General features: G+C 47.4%; 5 protein-coding genes across 5 annotated transcripts; 2 read left to right on the forward strand and 3 right to left on the reverse strand.

The window, feature by feature from the left end:
- Positions 1–327: 327 nt before the first annotated feature.
- N7496_000375 (uncharacterized protein) lies at positions 328–5,216 on the reverse strand (the record flags this gene model as incomplete). The annotated part of the gene is made up of 9 exons (XM_056693306.1): positions 328–1,126; positions 1,182–1,224; positions 1,276–1,403; positions 1,459–1,849; positions 1,907–2,190; positions 2,262–2,451; positions 2,655–3,013; positions 3,078–5,088; positions 5,144–5,216. The coding sequence occupies 9 exons, from the start codon at positions 5,214–5,216 to the stop codon at positions 328–330; spliced, it is 4,278 nt and encodes a 1,425-aa protein (XP_056560035.1).
- A 919-nt stretch (positions 5,217–6,135) lies between these two features.
- Positions 6,136–7,905, reverse strand: N7496_000376 (cytochrome P450; the record flags this gene model as incomplete). Its single annotated transcript, XM_056693307.1, has 5 exons — positions 6,136–6,237; positions 6,284–6,373; positions 6,420–7,112; positions 7,168–7,533; positions 7,603–7,905. The coding sequence occupies 5 exons, from the start codon at positions 7,903–7,905 to the stop codon at positions 6,136–6,138; spliced, it is 1,554 nt and encodes a 517-aa protein (XP_056560036.1).
- Positions 7,906–8,985: 1,080 nt separating this feature from the next.
- N7496_000377 (pyridoxal phosphate-dependent aminotransferase) lies at positions 8,986–10,338 on the forward strand (the record flags this gene model as incomplete). The annotated part of the gene is made up of 2 exons (XM_056693308.1): positions 8,986–9,810; positions 9,868–10,338. 2 exons carry the CDS (start codon positions 8,986–8,988, stop codon positions 10,336–10,338), a joined length of 1,296 nt encoding a protein of 431 aa, XP_056560037.1.
- An 870-nt stretch (positions 10,339–11,208) lies between these two features.
- N7496_000378 (uncharacterized protein) lies at positions 11,209–12,874 on the reverse strand (the record flags this gene model as incomplete). The annotated part of the gene is made up of 6 exons (XM_056693309.1): positions 11,209–11,353; positions 11,401–11,479; positions 11,535–11,730; positions 11,794–11,854; positions 11,912–12,378; positions 12,455–12,874. The coding sequence occupies 6 exons, from the start codon at positions 12,872–12,874 to the stop codon at positions 11,209–11,211; spliced, it is 1,368 nt and encodes a 455-aa protein (XP_056560038.1).
- A 3,026-nt stretch (positions 12,875–15,900) lies between these two features.
- Positions 15,901–17,391, forward strand: N7496_000379 (uncharacterized protein; the record flags this gene model as incomplete). Its single annotated transcript, XM_056693310.1, has 5 exons — positions 15,901–16,128; positions 16,184–16,313; positions 16,363–16,486; positions 16,541–16,995; positions 17,060–17,391. The coding sequence occupies 5 exons, from the start codon at positions 15,901–15,903 to the stop codon at positions 17,389–17,391; spliced, it is 1,269 nt and encodes a 422-aa protein (XP_056560039.1).
- Between the last annotated feature and the right edge of the window lie 256 nt (positions 17,392–17,647).

Consider the following 17,647-nt stretch of genomic DNA (forward strand, 5'->3'; position numbering starts at 1 on the left):
AGGGATTATACTTTCCATCACCCCACGGGGAAGCTGCGGACGGAAGGTGGGGGTACAAGAAAGCTAGAATTCTGGCTTACAAACTTATGGATATGGTTGAACCGTTGCTCAACCCCGAATCCCATGATAGTCTTGGCACTTCATCTTAGCCTAAATAAGGCTAGTCGGATGTAGGGACTTCGCGGAGTCTCCCCGGAAGCCTCGGGCCAAGAGTAAGACGACGTTTGCCAGGAGCTCGCTACTCAAATGGAAACGGAGCTATGGCAGCTTCCATACGGATTAAAATTTTTATTAAGATATACAGACACATATTTTGGGCAGTTTATACTACATTTCCAAGCTACCATGCATCAACCACTCCAACAGCACACTCAACTCCTTGATCCCTCCGCCCTCCTCGCCCCAAACCTTTAATCGCTCAATGACCACTCGCACACAGTCCGCCCAGTCAGGAGGAATACTCACATATTCAGCCGAGGGGCGCTGCGTCAACTTGGCGCGAAATCCCGCAATCAGGCAAAGCGCATGGTTGAAACGGACTCGACATGCTCCCCATGACCCTGGATGCCGGAAGAATGGCACCTCGGTCTGGATGCGATAAATTGCCAACCGTAGCGCCTCGCTCGCTTTGACCCCATACAGCGCTGCCATCCCGGGGTCGAGTGGTACATGAATACACAGGTATAAATACGCGCGGCAAAGCAGTTCGCGCACCTCGACGTATCGTTCACGACTTAGCTTCATGAGCTCACCCTCCTTCGGTCCAGGGGCGGATTCGAGAGGCATGTTGAACCGGAGTGTAGGTGGGAGACAGTCTACCCACTGCTGGAGTTGACCTTCCAGCTGCGTCAGAGTTTCTGCCAGAACCTTGATGGTCGGCAGGTCGATACCCGGGGAGAGCACACGGACTGCATTGCGGGCCCGGTTGAGAAGCCTGCGCAAGAAGATCTCGGCCAGGTAATAGTAGGAAGATGCTGCTTCAAGGTCTGTGGACGAGGGATTGGAAAACATCCACCCAGGGCTGTCGTGGGACGGTTGTCTCGTGGGGAAACTTGGGAGAGAATAAGGAAAGTCGGAGAGGCTGAGGTCGCAAGGCGGGAGATCTGTCAGTTCATATCGAACCTCACTATTGTATGTCAGCCCGTTGTGTGAGGATTAGAGGTTTGTGGTGTATGTTATACCATTCGGACTTTAAGCATGTCCAATATAGTCGCTGCTCCAGACCTTTGGGGGAATGTTAGACACGATCCGCAATGGAGAGATTAAATCACCTACTCTCTTCCTGTGCACTTCTGATCGCCTTTCCCTCGCGGTGCTTCAAACGATACGTTTGCCATAGCATGGATGCCGTTCGAAACATTTTCCAGCCCGGAATTGGCTCGATGTTATACTGATACCAAATTCTACGGAGGCAATTAGATGTTCGTATCTTGAAGCAGTTGAGAAGAAGGAGCTCACCCGAATAGACAGAGACACTGTACTCCCAGCAAGGTATCGTCGAGATACGCAGTGGAGATGCGCTTACGCGCCATGGAGAGGAAGGTCAACGATTCCTTCATTCGGTGCTCCGGAACCGACATTGTCACGTAAGTGATCGGTGGACTGAACGATGGTTCATTGTATGAAACCTCGCGGGTTTCGTCGTCGGGATAATTCCCCCAGATGGCCGCAAGCGCAAAGATAAGTAGCACCAAGCACGACGAGGCGGACCAGTCAATGCCATTTTCCAGCACTCGAGCGATATACGAGTCTAGTTGGTCCCGGTCAACGATCGGGTTCTTGGTCCAGATCTTGGTCATGAAAATCTCGCGCAGTTCGAGGAGCCTTTGCGGATCTAAGCTTGGTAGAGCTGTAACTGTCCATTAGTATCGGAATCTGGGATATGATGCGTCGAGAAAGACCATACCCGTTTGAAAGCGATCTGGCTTCTCGGAATACGCTGCCATGGGAAAAGTCGACACAGGCTTCTCTTTCGGAAAGATAGGCCAGCTGAGAATCATGTCCGACCCGGTGATAGGCGTCTTGGGTGCATCATTGCGCGAGATTGACTCGGGATCTACTTCGTCCACTGGGGATGGCGACGCCTGTTGTGAAAAGAGAGGAGGCCCCACGTTCAAGGACAGGCTCTCCGATAGAAGCCGCTCTTGACGTTCTACTGCTTCTAGGATTCTTGCGCCCCATGTCTCTAGACTTTGAAATAGAATTGGTGTTATTAGATGCCTCGGCTAGTGGGAGAAAAAAAAAGCTCTATGGGAACCGACACTGAGATGGCATCCGTCTCCGGATACTCGCATGCTACACCCCGCTGGATACATTTGGCGCATACTGGCCGTGCCGAATCACATCGAGTCTTGCTGAGACGACAGGCATCGCATGCGGTGAGCACCCGAGAATGCTTGCGAGGTCGTGCAGTTGACGAAGTGTCCATTTCTTCCCTTGCTGGGGGGCTTCCTGCCAGTGCGGACCCGGAATACTCAGAGGAGGATAGGTTGGGTAAAAAGGGCCAAGAGCAAAACGGGGAAGTCGGTGATTGGTGATGGGTCTTGGCGAATGATGGCTGAAGCATTTCCTCCAATCAAGCCGAGACGACCTCATTTTAGCCGGAATAATCTAGAGTCCCCGCCAATACATGGTGCGATCCACTTGGAAGTTACCGCGGGCCACCACTTCCTGGCTTGAGGTTCCAATCAACACTTCATACGTCCCTTGCTCGCTCTTCCACATATCCTCGATCTCATCCCAGAAGCTGGTCGCATATCGGTCTAGCTGGATCTCAACCGTTTTTACTTCCCCCGGCTGTAGGAATACTTTCTCGAAACCGTGCAGTTCCTTGCTTGGGCGCGGGGTCGGGGATTCGGGGGCAGAGATGTACAGCTGGAGAACCTGGGCGCCCGCCAGTTTGCCCGTGTTTTTGATTTGTACAGTGGCAACTGTAAGATGGTCCATGTGGAAGATCTCCGGGGCGACGGTAACCTTCGGCGAGACCTCAAAGGTAGTGTATGATAGGCCGTGACTAGAAATGCGGGTTAGATGAGATGTGGTTAAATGAGACAAGAAGACGACAAAGCCTAACTCACCCAAATGGAAAGAGGACCTCCCGTCCAGTCTTCTCGTAGAATCGATAACCGGCATAAATGTCCTCGCCGTACAGCACTCGGCCACCCACACTGGCGTAGTTCAGATAGGCCGGGTTGTGTTTCACATCCACCGGCCACGACAAAGGCAGCTTTGCGCATGGATTGACCTCTCCGAAGAGGACATCGGCAATTCCATGACCCGTCTCGTTACCTCCGTACCAGGCCTGCACAATGCAGCGGGCTTGGTCGGCCCACGGCATAGTAACGGGTGTACCAGACTGATTGACGATGACAGTCTTGTCTGCGGCGACCTTCAATACCTTCGAGATCAACCGGTCGACTCCTGGTGGCAGATCCATATGCGTGCGATCGAACCCTTCAGATTCCCAATCCTTGTTGAGCCCGGTGCAAATAATGGTGTAATCGGCCTCTGCGGCAGCTTCCACGGCATTCTCGATCATTTCCTCCTGGTCCATCCGTAGACAGGCCCCCATATTCGCGGCGCCGCCACCGAAATTCACCATTCCCACTGTTTTCATTGTGGTAGTGTTGGCGGAGCCGAACTCAATCCGAATCTTGTATGTAGTCCCAGCAACTAATTCCTTCGATCCCAGCTCCTCAACCGTGCCTTTGCCGAAGAATGCCGTCCCGCGTGTCTGGCTAGTGGTGTTGTCGATCACGAGCTCGTCGTCAATGTAGAGATTTGCGGTACCAAAGACACTCAGACCAAAGTCCCAAAGCCCGGATGCGTCGGGCATAAAGTCGCCAATCAGTGTGGCCCAAAAGAGCCCGCGGTTGAGGCCGGGGGCATAGTAGTCCATGAACTGGAAGGCCGTCGTCGATACAGGCTCAGTGCTGATCAGATGTCGTTCCTTGCCCATCGGCTCGTTGTAGAAATGAATGACGGCATTGCTCAGGAGACGGTCTATCACGGGCAGCATCTTATGGGCGTATGCGCCTGCTTCATAGAGCGCCTCCACGTTGGGAAGGGCTTCTTTGCAGGCGTCGTATAGCGAGACAGAGTAATATGGCTCAAGCGACGCACTGCCACCCCCCGATATGGCGGGAGTCTTCATGTGAGATCCGACAAGGGCGATTTTTTTGATCTCCCTTGGAAGTGGCAAGATGCCTTCGTTCTTGAGAAGGACGATGCTGTTTGCACAGATTCTGCGATTCAACGCTCTATCCTCTGGGAAATCCCTTCCTTGCTCCACTTCTGACACTTGGACCTGACTCGCTTGCTTCACGAATTCCAACACCTTCCGCGCTCGTGCATCAATAGTCGATTGCTTGATCAGGCGAGCCTGCATCGCGGACTCGAGGTACTTTCCTCGATATCTGGACACCCCCGGCATTTCCAGGTCAAGGCCCGCATTCATGGAGTCGATGGTTGTGTAGGTTCCGTACCAGTCGCTCATAACCAGCGGGTTCCATTTCCACTCTTCGCGAATCAGATTGAGCATGCGCGCATCCTCCACCACATGCTTCCCATTGATCTTATTATACGAGGTCATGAGTGCGCCGGGCTTCGCATCTCTCGCCACAATCTGAAAGGGTCGTAGGTAAATCTCGCGCAAGGCTCGCTGGGTGACGAGGACGTCCACCGCCCGGCGTTCATGTTCCTGATCGTTGCCCACGAAATGCTTCACCGTGGAAATGATCCCTTTGCTTTCGCATCCGAGGATGATTGATTTGGCCAGAATTCCCGAGAGATGCGGATCTTCTGCAAATGATTCGAACCCACGGCCACCGAGGGGAGCACGCTGCATGTTAATCGTTGGTCCCAGCCAACAATGCGCCCCTTTCGCAATGCACTCGTCACCCAACAGCTTCCCCGCTTGGTATATCAGATCCGTGTCCCAGGTGGCGCCCAGAGCTGTGCCGCAAGGCAAACATGCGGCGGGGATGCCGGCAAAGAATTTCGTGCCCCGGACACCATTGGGACCGTCGGTGGCGCGAATCGAGGGGACGTTGAATTCGGGGATAGGATGCGTGTGCCAGAAATCAATTCCTGCTTTTTGTTAGCGAATGAGAGTCCCCAAAAGAGATCACCGTCTCTGTGTTACCAGATAAAAGAGCGATCTTGTCCTGGTCGCTGATATTCGCTAGGACATGCTCTATATCGAATGTCTCGGGCATAATGAACACTTGGAATAGAAAGAAAGTTAATCCAAAGAAAATCTATGCCTGTAAGTCTCTATGCAGAGAGAACAGAAGCAGACCATACAGCGACTACATATAAGTACCTACGCAGTCCGCCGCTTCGAATCTTTTACCATCGAACTCATGTTTTCGATGGGGTCCCTCTGGGCGCTATTCCCCCGAGTTCCGACAACCCAGCGACGCGTCAACGGCGGAGACTCCCCGACTCGGTGGAGACCTGCGAGGGGATCCCCGCATCTCCCCTCTTACTCTCGCATGATTAATCTATCTTTTAAGAAAGGGTAATCAATATGAATTTCTCGTCTTTGCAAGCCTTGTATGGAATACCCTTTATATTCCTGCGACTGGTTCTAGCGTTATACACCGTGGTGGGGGAAATAGTCTGCATACACAGGGCATCCCGAATTGGTGGATTGTGTCTGGTGTACAGTCATTCCATATGTAGTTTCCATCTATCAAATAGTTCGAATATCAACCGTTCCACTATATTTTCTTCTTTGGGAGGGCCTGCTGATTGTGGTGGTGTATGGTGCTTTAGTGGTTTCTTGATCCTATCCACCCCTTTCTGCTACGTCGGAACTTTCTGCGGCCTTCTCAGGTTCAATATTTATCTGCCTCTTGAGTTAATTCGTACGATTACAAGGAGTTTTGGTACTATCTGGATTCGCTAAGCATATATCCATTTTCAATGTTATGGGGACCAAAAAACTTCAATATGTATTAACTTCAATTTTAGCTCACGCGCTCCATGGTCTCAGGTTTACAGAAAACTATGAATTTCGAGATCTTTTCGCAGCCTTGAATTCAATTAATTACACGGAGTGATATATAGTAAAGTCAGTTTTACCAACGCACTACCGAGTTCAGTAATGACTGTCCTACTCTGGACCAGGCCCTACTGGTTAAACTTGTATTTCCTGACCGTCGCCTGCACGCTCTCTGGGTAAACGACCCAGTAGTATGGATTGGACTTTGCTCGAGGCTCGACAAGATCGACCTAAACAGTAAGTATAGATCATTGACTTTCATGCTTGGATACTCACATCGTAGTTTATGAAGAGCGCTGTGACAAACTTCTTGATTTCAAAAAGGGCGACGTGCTGGCCCAGACAACCTCGTGTCCCGGCCCCGAACTGCTACAATCAGATGTTGAACGGCAGTTGGCTAAACTTGACTTACACTAAGCAGGCTGGCTTCAAGCTTTCTGATATGCGACGGTTCGCCTTCCAACCAGCGACGGGGGCGCCACTGATCCGCATCATCGCCCCATGTCGGCTTATAGCGGTTAGTAATATATGGGCTCATGCCAACCACGGTGCCTCCAGGGTAAAATTGACCACAGATTGTGGCTCCCTCGGCCGGAACTACTCTTTCAAGAGGCATAGCGAATGGAGAGTCAAGTCGGAGTGACTCTTTAATACAGGCGTCCAGAAAAGGGAGATTCTGCAGCTCATGCCATTGTGGGAAAGGTAGAGTGAGCCCGGTGGCAGTACTTTGCTTATCCCGTAGCTCGGCCCGTACCGTTTCCAGTGCGTCAGGGTGTTCTACTAGGAAACAGACCACAGATCGAAGCATAGAAGCCGTGGAGTCGGCCCCTCCCAGAATATTAGCAAAAGTCCACGTTGACACAAATCGAAGGGGTACATTATCCTTTTTCTCCTGGGCATTGAGATAATACCCGAGGAAGTCACCATCTGCAATGGGTCCATCGACATTTGCAGAGGACGATTTGGGATTTTTCCGACGTTCTTCCTGGCGCTCTGAAATACGCGCCAAGACGTAGTCCAGTAGAGGAGCAATGGCTTCGCGTTTGAAGAGATTTGCTACCCAGTTCTTATGCAAAATCCAATCAAGCCATGGTATCTGCGTTATCTGCACGTAGCTAAGTCTTGTCCCATCTCAAAATCCTCCGTCAGATATAACTTACGGGTCCGATAACCAGGTTTGCCCGCTTCACGTCGTCCATGATGCCGTGTAAGTCTCTCCCATGCTGAACGTAGCCATATGGCCGGGAAAATGTCATCAAGCCCATTGTATCATAGGATAAAAATTTCATCCACTGTGTCACGTCGAACCGTGCTCCCGTGGGCACGAACCGGCGATCAAGCTCATCAAAGAACATTCGCGAAGCACCATCCATTCTTGGCTCAAAAGAGGATACAGCGTACGAGAGTGAATAATACACAGAGATGTGTTGCTTCATCTCTCGATTTGCGGCATCGTCTTCTGCGGTGAAGACAGAGAGGAGTAAGCCGTCAGTGGTCCAAGGTCGGAAGGCGCGGTACATCTTGCTCTATAATCGAAGATGTTCGCATCCATAATTTAGGAGAGAGATAGCTTGATGGAGATAAGGAATACATACCTTAGGAAATCCGCCTCGCAGGTTGAAGATTGTCTGGATGGCTTCCGGGTCACAAATGCATACTAGATTGGGACCGAATCGTATAGCGGGACCATATCGTTGGTGAGCGAGAGATTGGTGCAGGTGGATGAAACCACGGCGCGCTATGATGAAGCGATAGAAGTCGGTGAATTTTGCGATGAGGGGGCCGGGGATGTGCTGCAACCGCGAGTATGTACGGTAGAGGTGATAAACAAGCACTGTGGCGATTGTAGCACCCAGAACAACTAGTCTCTGATTCGTGTTCAAGGATTCCCACATCATTTTGAGTGATAATGATGGTAAATTTAGCTAGGTGGCGAAATGTAGCATGTCACTGTTAGTCCACACTTCCTCTATATTTATAGGAAGAGGCACAGCGATTGAATCAAGATAAGAAATGACAGGGCTATAAGGCAACACTGGTCAGCCTAGGACCAACTTAGGATATCCAGTGGTTCGGTGATAATACGATCCTCAGAAGCCGCAGGATACTGCCCTGTTCTGCACACCGATTAATGCGACAATCCCCAACTGCATTCCTCGGTGTATGTGTTGTGTTGTGTTACACAACTTTAGAACCGCGTCAAGGGTCGGCAAAATTGACCAACTTATCGTGATGATCGCTCGCCAAGACTCCAAAAAGGGAGGTATTGGGCAGAATACGAGAACTCGATTGCTGCAAAGAAGAAGATTGCTGCAAAGAAGGACTATAGGAGTGAAGAGCAATGCTCCCTTCTGCACCTAGATAAATCGTAATGCAAAACTGGAGCCAGCTGACCAAAGTGAAATACGAGACAACCACTCTGTATCATTCCACGTATGGTGTAAATACAGTTGAGGATTGGTAGAGATCGGAGGCAGGATAGGTCCTTAGAATAAAGAAGACTAAACTACAATAAATCGAATTAGAAAAGAAATTCGTTTGAAAAATCGTGCGGTCCAAGCTCAAAGTCACAGAGCCAGAACCGCACCATTTTGAAATCCAGTAGACTGCGTATTATGCTACTTTTCTCGTTATTCGTAAGATCGAAGAGACATGGTTAATTAAATAATCAGCCAACGGTAGGACAACCTGTGAGTAGCAACGAGAAAGCTTAAAGTGAGCGTAGTACGTCTAGCAAATTCTGCAAGGAGGTAATAGTTTATTTGGATAAGTTGATCGAGGCACCTACAGTATTCTCTTATTGGCCTGCAGGTTCCGATTTCTTCAAGGAACTTTATAGCGAAACAGCGGTGAGTTAAATCGCGCGTGACGGCTTTAATCACCGTGGGACGCAAACCGTTCCAATTTCTTAAATAAATGAAAATTCATATGTGCCGAGTCCCCGTATGTAAGCCCTTCTTATCGGCTTTTCTCGGTTAATGCTCTCAGGCCGCATGAAGCGAAGTCTGTCCTGGCTCTCAGACCATGCCTCTGATGAGCAAACCCATCCAAAGGGCGTACTGGAAATGGACAAGGCAGAAAATTGGCTTGTCCGACCAGATATACTTCCTATAATCAAAGAGGCAGTGTCATTGAACCTGAAAAAGCAGGATCTCTCATATTCTCAAGGGCTAGGTGGCCCTCCAGAGCTTCTAAATGCGTCCGCGTCATTTTTCAATCGCTTCTTCACTCCTCACGTCGCTGTTTTACCCGAGCACATTGTTACAAGCACAGGGTGTGCATCGATTCTTGAGACGCTTATCTTCTCGATTTGCGATGCTGGAGATGGTTTACTACTAGAGACACCCATGTGGGATGGGTTTGCGGTCACATCAATGCTGAGAAATAACGTCCAAATATTTCCCGTGAAGTACTCGACACGACCAACAAATGCAGCGGATCTTATACGGCACTATAGTGAAGCGATGAAAAATGCAACATGTCCAATTCGGGGCCTCATCGTTTGCAATCCCCACAATCCTCTCGGTCAGATTTACCCTACCATATGGTTAGAGGCGCTGCTTCAATTCTGCGAAGGTCACAATATACACTTCATCTCGGACGAAATATATGCCCTTTCAAATTTTGGGGAGATTGCGATGAGATATAGTCTGGACGTCAGCAACCCCGACGTTATGATTGGGCTGGAAACGAAATTCACATCGGTCTTGGCAATAGACTTAAAGCGACTTAAGGTCGATCATGCTCGTGTCCATATAGCTTACAGCATCAGCAAGGATCTGGGTAGTAGTGGAGTTCGACTGGTTCGTCTGAATTCTCAATGAATACATGGGTGCAAACTATCACTTACATATTGTCAGGGGTATCTCGTTACACAGTCGAATCCTAGGCTTCGCCATACACTAGCAGTCCTTAACAGATTCAAGGTGTGTAATGTAGCATCGATAGCCGTTGCGTCTCTCTTCTCGAATCTTCACACACTTGAAAGTATACTGGTCCGTGGCAAATCTCGCCTACGCATAGCGGCGGAGATGGTAGGGAATTTCATGTTATTCCATAAGATTGCATTTTATTCTCCAGTTGCTGGATGCTTCATGTGGGTGCGGATTGGGGGCGAGTTAGCAACAAAGGAAACTGACGCAGCGCTTTTTGAAAAGTTTGAAGCGGCAGGTGTGGCCGTTGCTGCTGGTTCTAAGTTCAACGGCGGAGAACCGGGCTGGTTTAGACTCACATTTGCTCTACCCCGGGATAATCTGATCGAGGGACTACGACGAATCGAGATTGCAATGGAGGCAAACCGACATTGGATACCAGAGAAAAGCCAATTGTGAAGTTAACGGCATTTATCATGGTTTTGAGCGAGGCTACGCATTGCGTTGATCCCACTTGACCGGGTCTCTACTTGACTTCGTGTAGACATGGTCTATGTCTTTAAAGCTGTATCTCATTTACTTTTGAATCAATTCATGGGGCGCGTTACTTCAAACTGAGGAGCATTTCCACCTCTAAGACCGCGCCTAGATAGCTATCCGCTAGACGATAATAACGCGGTTGTAGATTTGTAGTCAAAATTATGATAGGTGTAAGAAGGCACAATTAGAATACTGATAAATTAAGTTACTACAAAAGCTACAGTACTTTACTTAGTATCTCAGTCGTTTCGCCTAGATATCCTCTAATTCGAACGGTGGTACGGAGCCTACCCAGTATCCCAAGTGTCTTAAGTGGCTACCGGACTGGTGGACTCATTTGCATCATTGTGAGATACGACTTGATAGTTGATCTCTAGAGATTAAGCACAGTCTGAATATTGAAGAGGGGATCTCCTATCAGCTAGGACACCTAGCGGTCGACGGGTCATCATCGTGCAGCTAATGCCACTGCCACCCAATCCACACATCCATAGAAATAGCATTGGTGCCAGCATTATTTGAGACTACTACCCGGGGGTAAGATCAGACAAGATGTAGGAGTTTCTATTTTCGTACTATCTAAATAACCGTATGTAAGCTGTCGATTTAGTATACTTTCAAGAAGAGACTAGCCTGATCAGTACTAGGCCACAAGTCTTAACAACTATTTCGGGGCACTCTTTCCCTACATCACTATCTAAATACACTTACGAGAGTAAAGGAGTTAATGAAAGGAATATATCTAAACCCTATGTATTAGTATTCTAAATCTAGCTCATATCGGGCATACTAGTCGTAAGACCAATCTTCATCTCCCACGGTATACCCGTTTGATAGCTTTAGCCCTATTGGCAGACCGTGGGTGTACTTGTGAGTGTATGCTTCCCCGGTGCGTCTGGAGACTACCTCGTTGATGTGCATGTGCATATCATAACTGCTATTAATCAGACGAGGGCGCTTCAAAAATAGATATCGACTCACGCATTCATCTCTTCAATTGTCAATTTCCCCTGCTCACTCTTCACTACGTAAACTGGATTGTGAATGTTGCTGGAGAATCCTACATAGAAGTTAACACTCATGAGTCGGATGTTTTTAGAGTGCCGACGCCTTACCGATTCGCTCGTTGATATTTTGTGAGGCTCTCGCTGCTGCTGCCTGAACCCTGGTTGCTCTCGGGAGACGAACTAACTCGTAGGTAGATAGTGACTCAGACACATCTCCCATGAAATATTTCTTGCTGAAAAGAATTCCCAGGGCGGCTGCATCTTCGATTGCCATACAGGCCGCTTGACTTTGGTGAGGCATCATCTGAATGTCTGTCAGCTCAATTTTTGATCCCGTGAAACCCCGTGGTTTAAGTCTGTGCCATACTGGATGAGCTGCATCGCCTAGCAAGCAGACCATATTTCTTGCAATATATGGATAAGGCTCACTGCAAACAATTTAGCCTCGTTGACCAAAGGCTATCTAAGTGTTAGGCTAAACTTACTGCATCCATAGACGCCATGGCTGGATTTCTTTGCCAAGGGTCAAATGTCCGCGAACTTGCGGATCAAGTTGAGGGTACGGCGCGAGGAGCTCTTCCACTGACCGGTCAGATTCCCCCCAATAATGATTCATATAATCTCCTTTCTCTCGCGGAAAAAAGCAATAGTACGATAGCAACTTGCCCCCTCGGCATGGAGAGAGTACGATCTTGTCCCAGACCTCCCCATGACCGCCCCAGAACTGCAGGGCGTTATCTTTAGAGAAGTCGGTAAAGCCAGCGGCGATCGCGTCTTCAGTGACGACGTTTGCATGTAGACAACTAGACTCGGCTGGGCGCTTCTCAGGCCAGATGTCGAGGATGCCACGAACGGCGGATCCGATGCCATCCGCGCCAATTATGAGATCATGGTTGGCTATCTCACCGTTCTCAAACTCAATCAAACCGGTAATAATGTCAATTTTCTTGCACTAATAAGAAATGTTAGACTAGATACGGGGGAGGCTTATGGTAAGCAGCTGTGTTTATAGTGACTCTATACATTACCTTATGATTCATGAAGAGTTTCGCGGGTACACCCTCGCCCTCCCCCAATGCTGAATCCTTCAACATCGTGTGCATACACTGCCGCTGAAACATATAGTACACATACCCCCATCGTTCCTCATAATCATCCAGTTCATACTCGGTCAGAATTTTGCCAGTCGTCCAATCGCGGCTGATGAGCTTTTGTAGGATAACACCATCGCCTTTAGCCACATCTACGCCCCACTCGTGTAGCCAGCGCGTACCGTTCGCTGCACATGAAATAGAAGCACCGGCTTGACCTAAGGAATCGGCACGTTCGTAAATAGACACCCTGTGGCCCGCACGGCGCAGGGCGGTCGCCGCGGACATCCCTCCTATCCCGCCGCCAACAACGGCTATGTCTAACTGCCGCCAGCCAGAAGATGAATATGAGCCCATGAGATGCGGTGGGTTTAAAAGCAAATTTTGTAGTTCTTTCCTTGGCTGGGAGGTGTTCTCTCGGGATATTTGTAATATAGCTAGGTCCAAATGCCTCGTCGGAAAACATTCCATGATCGATTACCTTCGATTATCCGGCCCACGCTATAAGTTCTTACTATTTTGACAAGATGTCAATAAAATGACCAATATAAACAAGCAGCAAGGGACTCGGGTAACACAGCTTAGCATATAAATGTTTATTTTACGGGATATGATTGCTTTCCCGTCTATCGGTAACTGCATGCCCCACTATTTGGCTATCCTGCCGTAAATATTCTTTTGCAGGTTATCCTGCATGGGTCTGAGACATATAAGCTGGTTCTGTGCGGCGATAGCTCCTGTGGGAGTCCCCAAAGTGTAGCTACACCGCATATTTTGTTAACGGGGTTCCAGAAATCCTTTAATTGCTCAACTATATTTGGATACTTTTAACCAACATCCCGTCAATCTGGCAATTAAATTATATCTCGCTACCTTAAGTCTCTGAGGAGATCTCCCAATAGTCTGTGTTGATACCGCATGAACCATGAAGCGGTGCCGCCTCTTCTCTAGCTCACTGATAAGTCTCTCAGGTCCACCCGTGGATCTGCTAGACAGATATGAATGGATAAGCAAAATGCCTCATCTCATCTCATCTCAGAACTTTAACTTTGGGTTCTGTGGAAAATATTGCTCGTCATATGTAACGTGTACACTCTCTGGACAACGCTAAGCCGACATATTCTTTTGCATTGGCTCAGTCAGCATATAGACTTTCCTTCGTTTACGTCACATAACGGTTAATACTACTACCATATTCAACGTATCTACAAGGCACGATCTTATATTACCGGGTAGGTACAATACAAATTGATAAATTATAGATTCGACTATAGTACTCCCCGGACAACGCTACGCCAATAGCTCCACAGTGCATTAGCTCAGCCAATATATAGGCTTGCTTCTTTTACGGTATTGACGATTAATACTACTATATTAAACGCATCTATAAGGTACGATTTTATATTACCGGGTAGACATAATACACACCAATAAATTGCGATATGCACCGGTTATCGGCGTAGCGTTGTCCAGGGAGTATATATGCGAGATGAAATAAAGGTACGCTAACCGAGGGCGCTAAAAAAGGCGGTCTTTAAGTTATGTACTAAGAATTTCTTGTGTTCGCTCACAACAATTATTATGAAAGGATGGTCTATTAAGTCTTGAAATATTCCTGATACTTTGATTTAGTCATTTCAAAGTAAGTGGGAGACGTTTAAATTCAACATAATTAATCTTAAGGAGTTTTGAGTTGTATCGCCTATTTTTTCTAATAATTTTCCACTCTCCCTGTAGCTTTTCATATAGCACTAGTATCACCGTTCCGCCACGTATACTATATTCAATAGTCTGGTATGCATATTTTACGCCGAAAGAAAGCGGTCGGTGCTAATATCATCAACGAGCAGCTTTAGGGTGTTTCTATTAACCTAAGCCTACTTATAGTGATCCTTATCCCTCCTTTGAAATAATCATACACTATTCTTAGGCCTAGGATTTAGCAACATTTTTATCGTAAGGGGCTTCTTGGTATCATAAAAGTAATAGGTTTCCCTACTACACTCTCCGACCGTAGATTACCCGATAAAAATTAATAGTGCACTTTTAGTTCATTCGTATCTTAGTCACTAGATCAATCTTACCTCCCTATAACCCATAGAAAAAGTCTTAAAAAGTACCGTTAAATTTCAAATTTTTAATTATGTAGCGCTAATACAATGTTGGGGTATCAGGTAATATATGGCTAGAGAATGTAGACAGGATCGTGTATAGCTAATGTAGCAACACTGTAAGCTTAGCTGGGTGGCCCTTAGTCTGCATATGAATCTAATTATTAGCTACATCCAGGCACCTCATCTTTAGTCTTCCACGGGGTCTCTGATACCCTGAATCCCGGGTAATGTTATAGTACCAACGGTAGTCATATTCAATTTTATGAATCATTGTTGATATTATAAATCTGGCTCAAAGAACGCTCACGATCAACGAGGAGATAATATAGCTGGCTACTAAGGATTTAGATTTAGCATCCATGACAGGAAGCCTAGCTGCCTTTTCGGAAGTAATCTCACCGAATATTATGAATTCCGCGTATACGTCTAATCTAAAATAAAACAGTTATTGACCTAACTCTTCGCTCGTGATTAGTATAGTAACTCTGGGTCGCCTTTGTGTCAGGGAGGATTGACGTAGGCAAGTTAGAGATAGCCAAGATATTCTGAATTCCTTCACCGACTTTCACAGTAACTGGGTATTTTTTCAATTGATTTTTACAATGAGCGTACCGAACTTTGCGACATCTCATCAACCTATAGGAACTCGTCAACCTATAGTGACATTCGCTTATATTGTACTACGTTCACTGGCTATTGCATATCCTAGCGCCCCTAAGTATTTTTACCAGATGATGGCATGTAAGGCTATGATCAATAGGTAACGATACAACACATACCTAGTCAATACTTGCTTCGACCTTAAACTTAGTACAGAAACCTTATCTATTATTTGTGTAACCATATATCTGTGTAACCATATGTCTGTGTAACCATATGTCTGTGTAACCACATGACCTAAGATCCACTGTTGACGTGGTAGGGAACAGACTCACTAGACCCTCTTTCGTGATTTATTAAGAATGTAATCGGATAATCTATGCAAGTATTTCCTCGACAGGGTAGCCATATCCATGATCAGATATCCGTGATTTATTTCAAGTTGAGCGGACCTCCGCGGGAATTTAAATCGGATTTCAACTTTCCAATTAGACGGTGTCCTTAAGTGTTTGAAGTGATAATAAGAATCTCGATTCAAGAAACTTTTGACTTTGTTACGGACGTTCAAAGCTCCCTATAACATAATTGCCTATATCTACATCAGTGTGCCAGGTTTGTATACTACACAATCTCCTAATTTGATTGTACTAGGTGCTTATCTATGAACAGATGCCAGCCCAGGAAACAGAAAAAGGCCAATCCTCTGTCGATGTATCTATCGCTACTGAGCCGAATAACATCGAAGCGGTTCCCACACTACTGAATCAGATTACACAAGCTTTTGATACCTTTACTACTAGCAATGTAGGCCGAGAAGACTTACTTGCTAAGTGCCGCACCTTGGTTCAATCCCTGGAGACTCCCCGAGAGACCATGATTTATCACTGTTGGGCACAGGTAAGTTCCACGTAGTCAGTGTTTGCCAGATCTAAATGAATTAACTGCTAGGTAGACCGGTGCGATAGCCGGTCTGAATTTTGGTGTGGACTCAGGACTATGGACTCTTATGGCGCAAAACGGCGACAAGCCACAAAAGGTCGGCGATTTGGCAGCGAAGCTTGGGGCTGACCGTGTACTTCTTAGTACGTTTCACGCTCGCTCATCTAGCCAGTCTAATTAACACCCAACAAGGTCGCCTGATGCGACACCTTAGTGCCATGGGGTATCTCATCGAGATTGATATCGACGAGTACAGATTGACCAACTACACGAGGGCGATGAGCATTCCCATGATCGGTAATGGCTACCTCGCCATGTAAGCACAATACCCTAACCTGAATGCATTCTCTATAGTTACTCACATTCACAGGCTCTCCTGTACAAGTGCAGGCCCCATGAGATTTCATGAGTTCTCCCGAAAGCGAGGTTGGGTGAATCCCACGGATGCCAGAGACACAGCAATGATGTACGCCTACGGAACCAGCATGGATACTTTTGCGTGGCAACAATCTTTGGGTTATGGCACACACTTTAATGACCACATGAGCGGTTACGCCCTTGGTCTCTTGCCTTGGATGGCACCTAGTTTCTATCCAGTGAAAGAGAGATTGATAGATGGCGCCAATACTGACCGAGAGGCTCCGTTTCTCGTCGATATTGGCGGTAACGTCGGCCATGACTTGGAGCTATTTCACAAACATTATCCCAGAGTTCCAGGGGATTTGATCCTTCAAGATTTACCGGTGGTCATAGGCCAAATTCGGAACCTAGATCCGGCTATTCTCCGTATGGAGTACGACTTCCATACGAAACAGCCCGTTAATGGTAAGGCCCCTAGGGCACAACATCCTCTTCTCCCGGAAACGGAATTTCATACTCACACTATTAGGTGCCCGAGCTTATTATATGCATAATTGTTTGCACGACTGGCCAGATGACGTATGCGAAAACATCCTTGCACAAGTTAAAGCTGCCATGAAGCCCGGGTATAGCAGGCTATTAATTCATGAGCACGTTATACCGGAGACAGGTGCCTACTGGGAAGCCACAGCACTCGACATGGTCATGTTGACACTCCTGTCTGCTCATGAGCGTACCCAGATAGCTTGGTATAACCTCATTGAATCGAGGGCAGGTCTGAATATCACTAAGATTTGGAGGGGTGGAAAGGGCTCCCAGAGTTTGATTGAATGTGAACTGCGGCTTAGTGGAGTGAATTAAGGTTGACCCCTCTCTAGCGGTCCAATTTCTAGCGATTTAGCGTGTTTCCATTATGTAGAAGCACTTATGTCTGGTTTAATGAAGATAGAAAAAGACTTAGGTCTCCGGCGGCCGGTAGGTAGACGCTAGGTATGATAGACTATAGGAATCATATCATCATACCTACGGCTAACTATCTTAATCGGTAATTTAAACCCAGCAGAATTTCTATTTTAGCTACTCATTATATATACTAGGGCGGACTAGGGCGGACGAT

This window comes from Penicillium cataractarum, assembly GCF_028827025.1.
Source record: "Penicillium cataractarum strain IBT 29864 chromosome Unknown utg000001l, whole genome shotgun sequence".
Taxonomy (NCBI): Eukaryota; Fungi; Ascomycota; class Eurotiomycetes; order Eurotiales; family Aspergillaceae; genus Penicillium; species Penicillium cataractarum.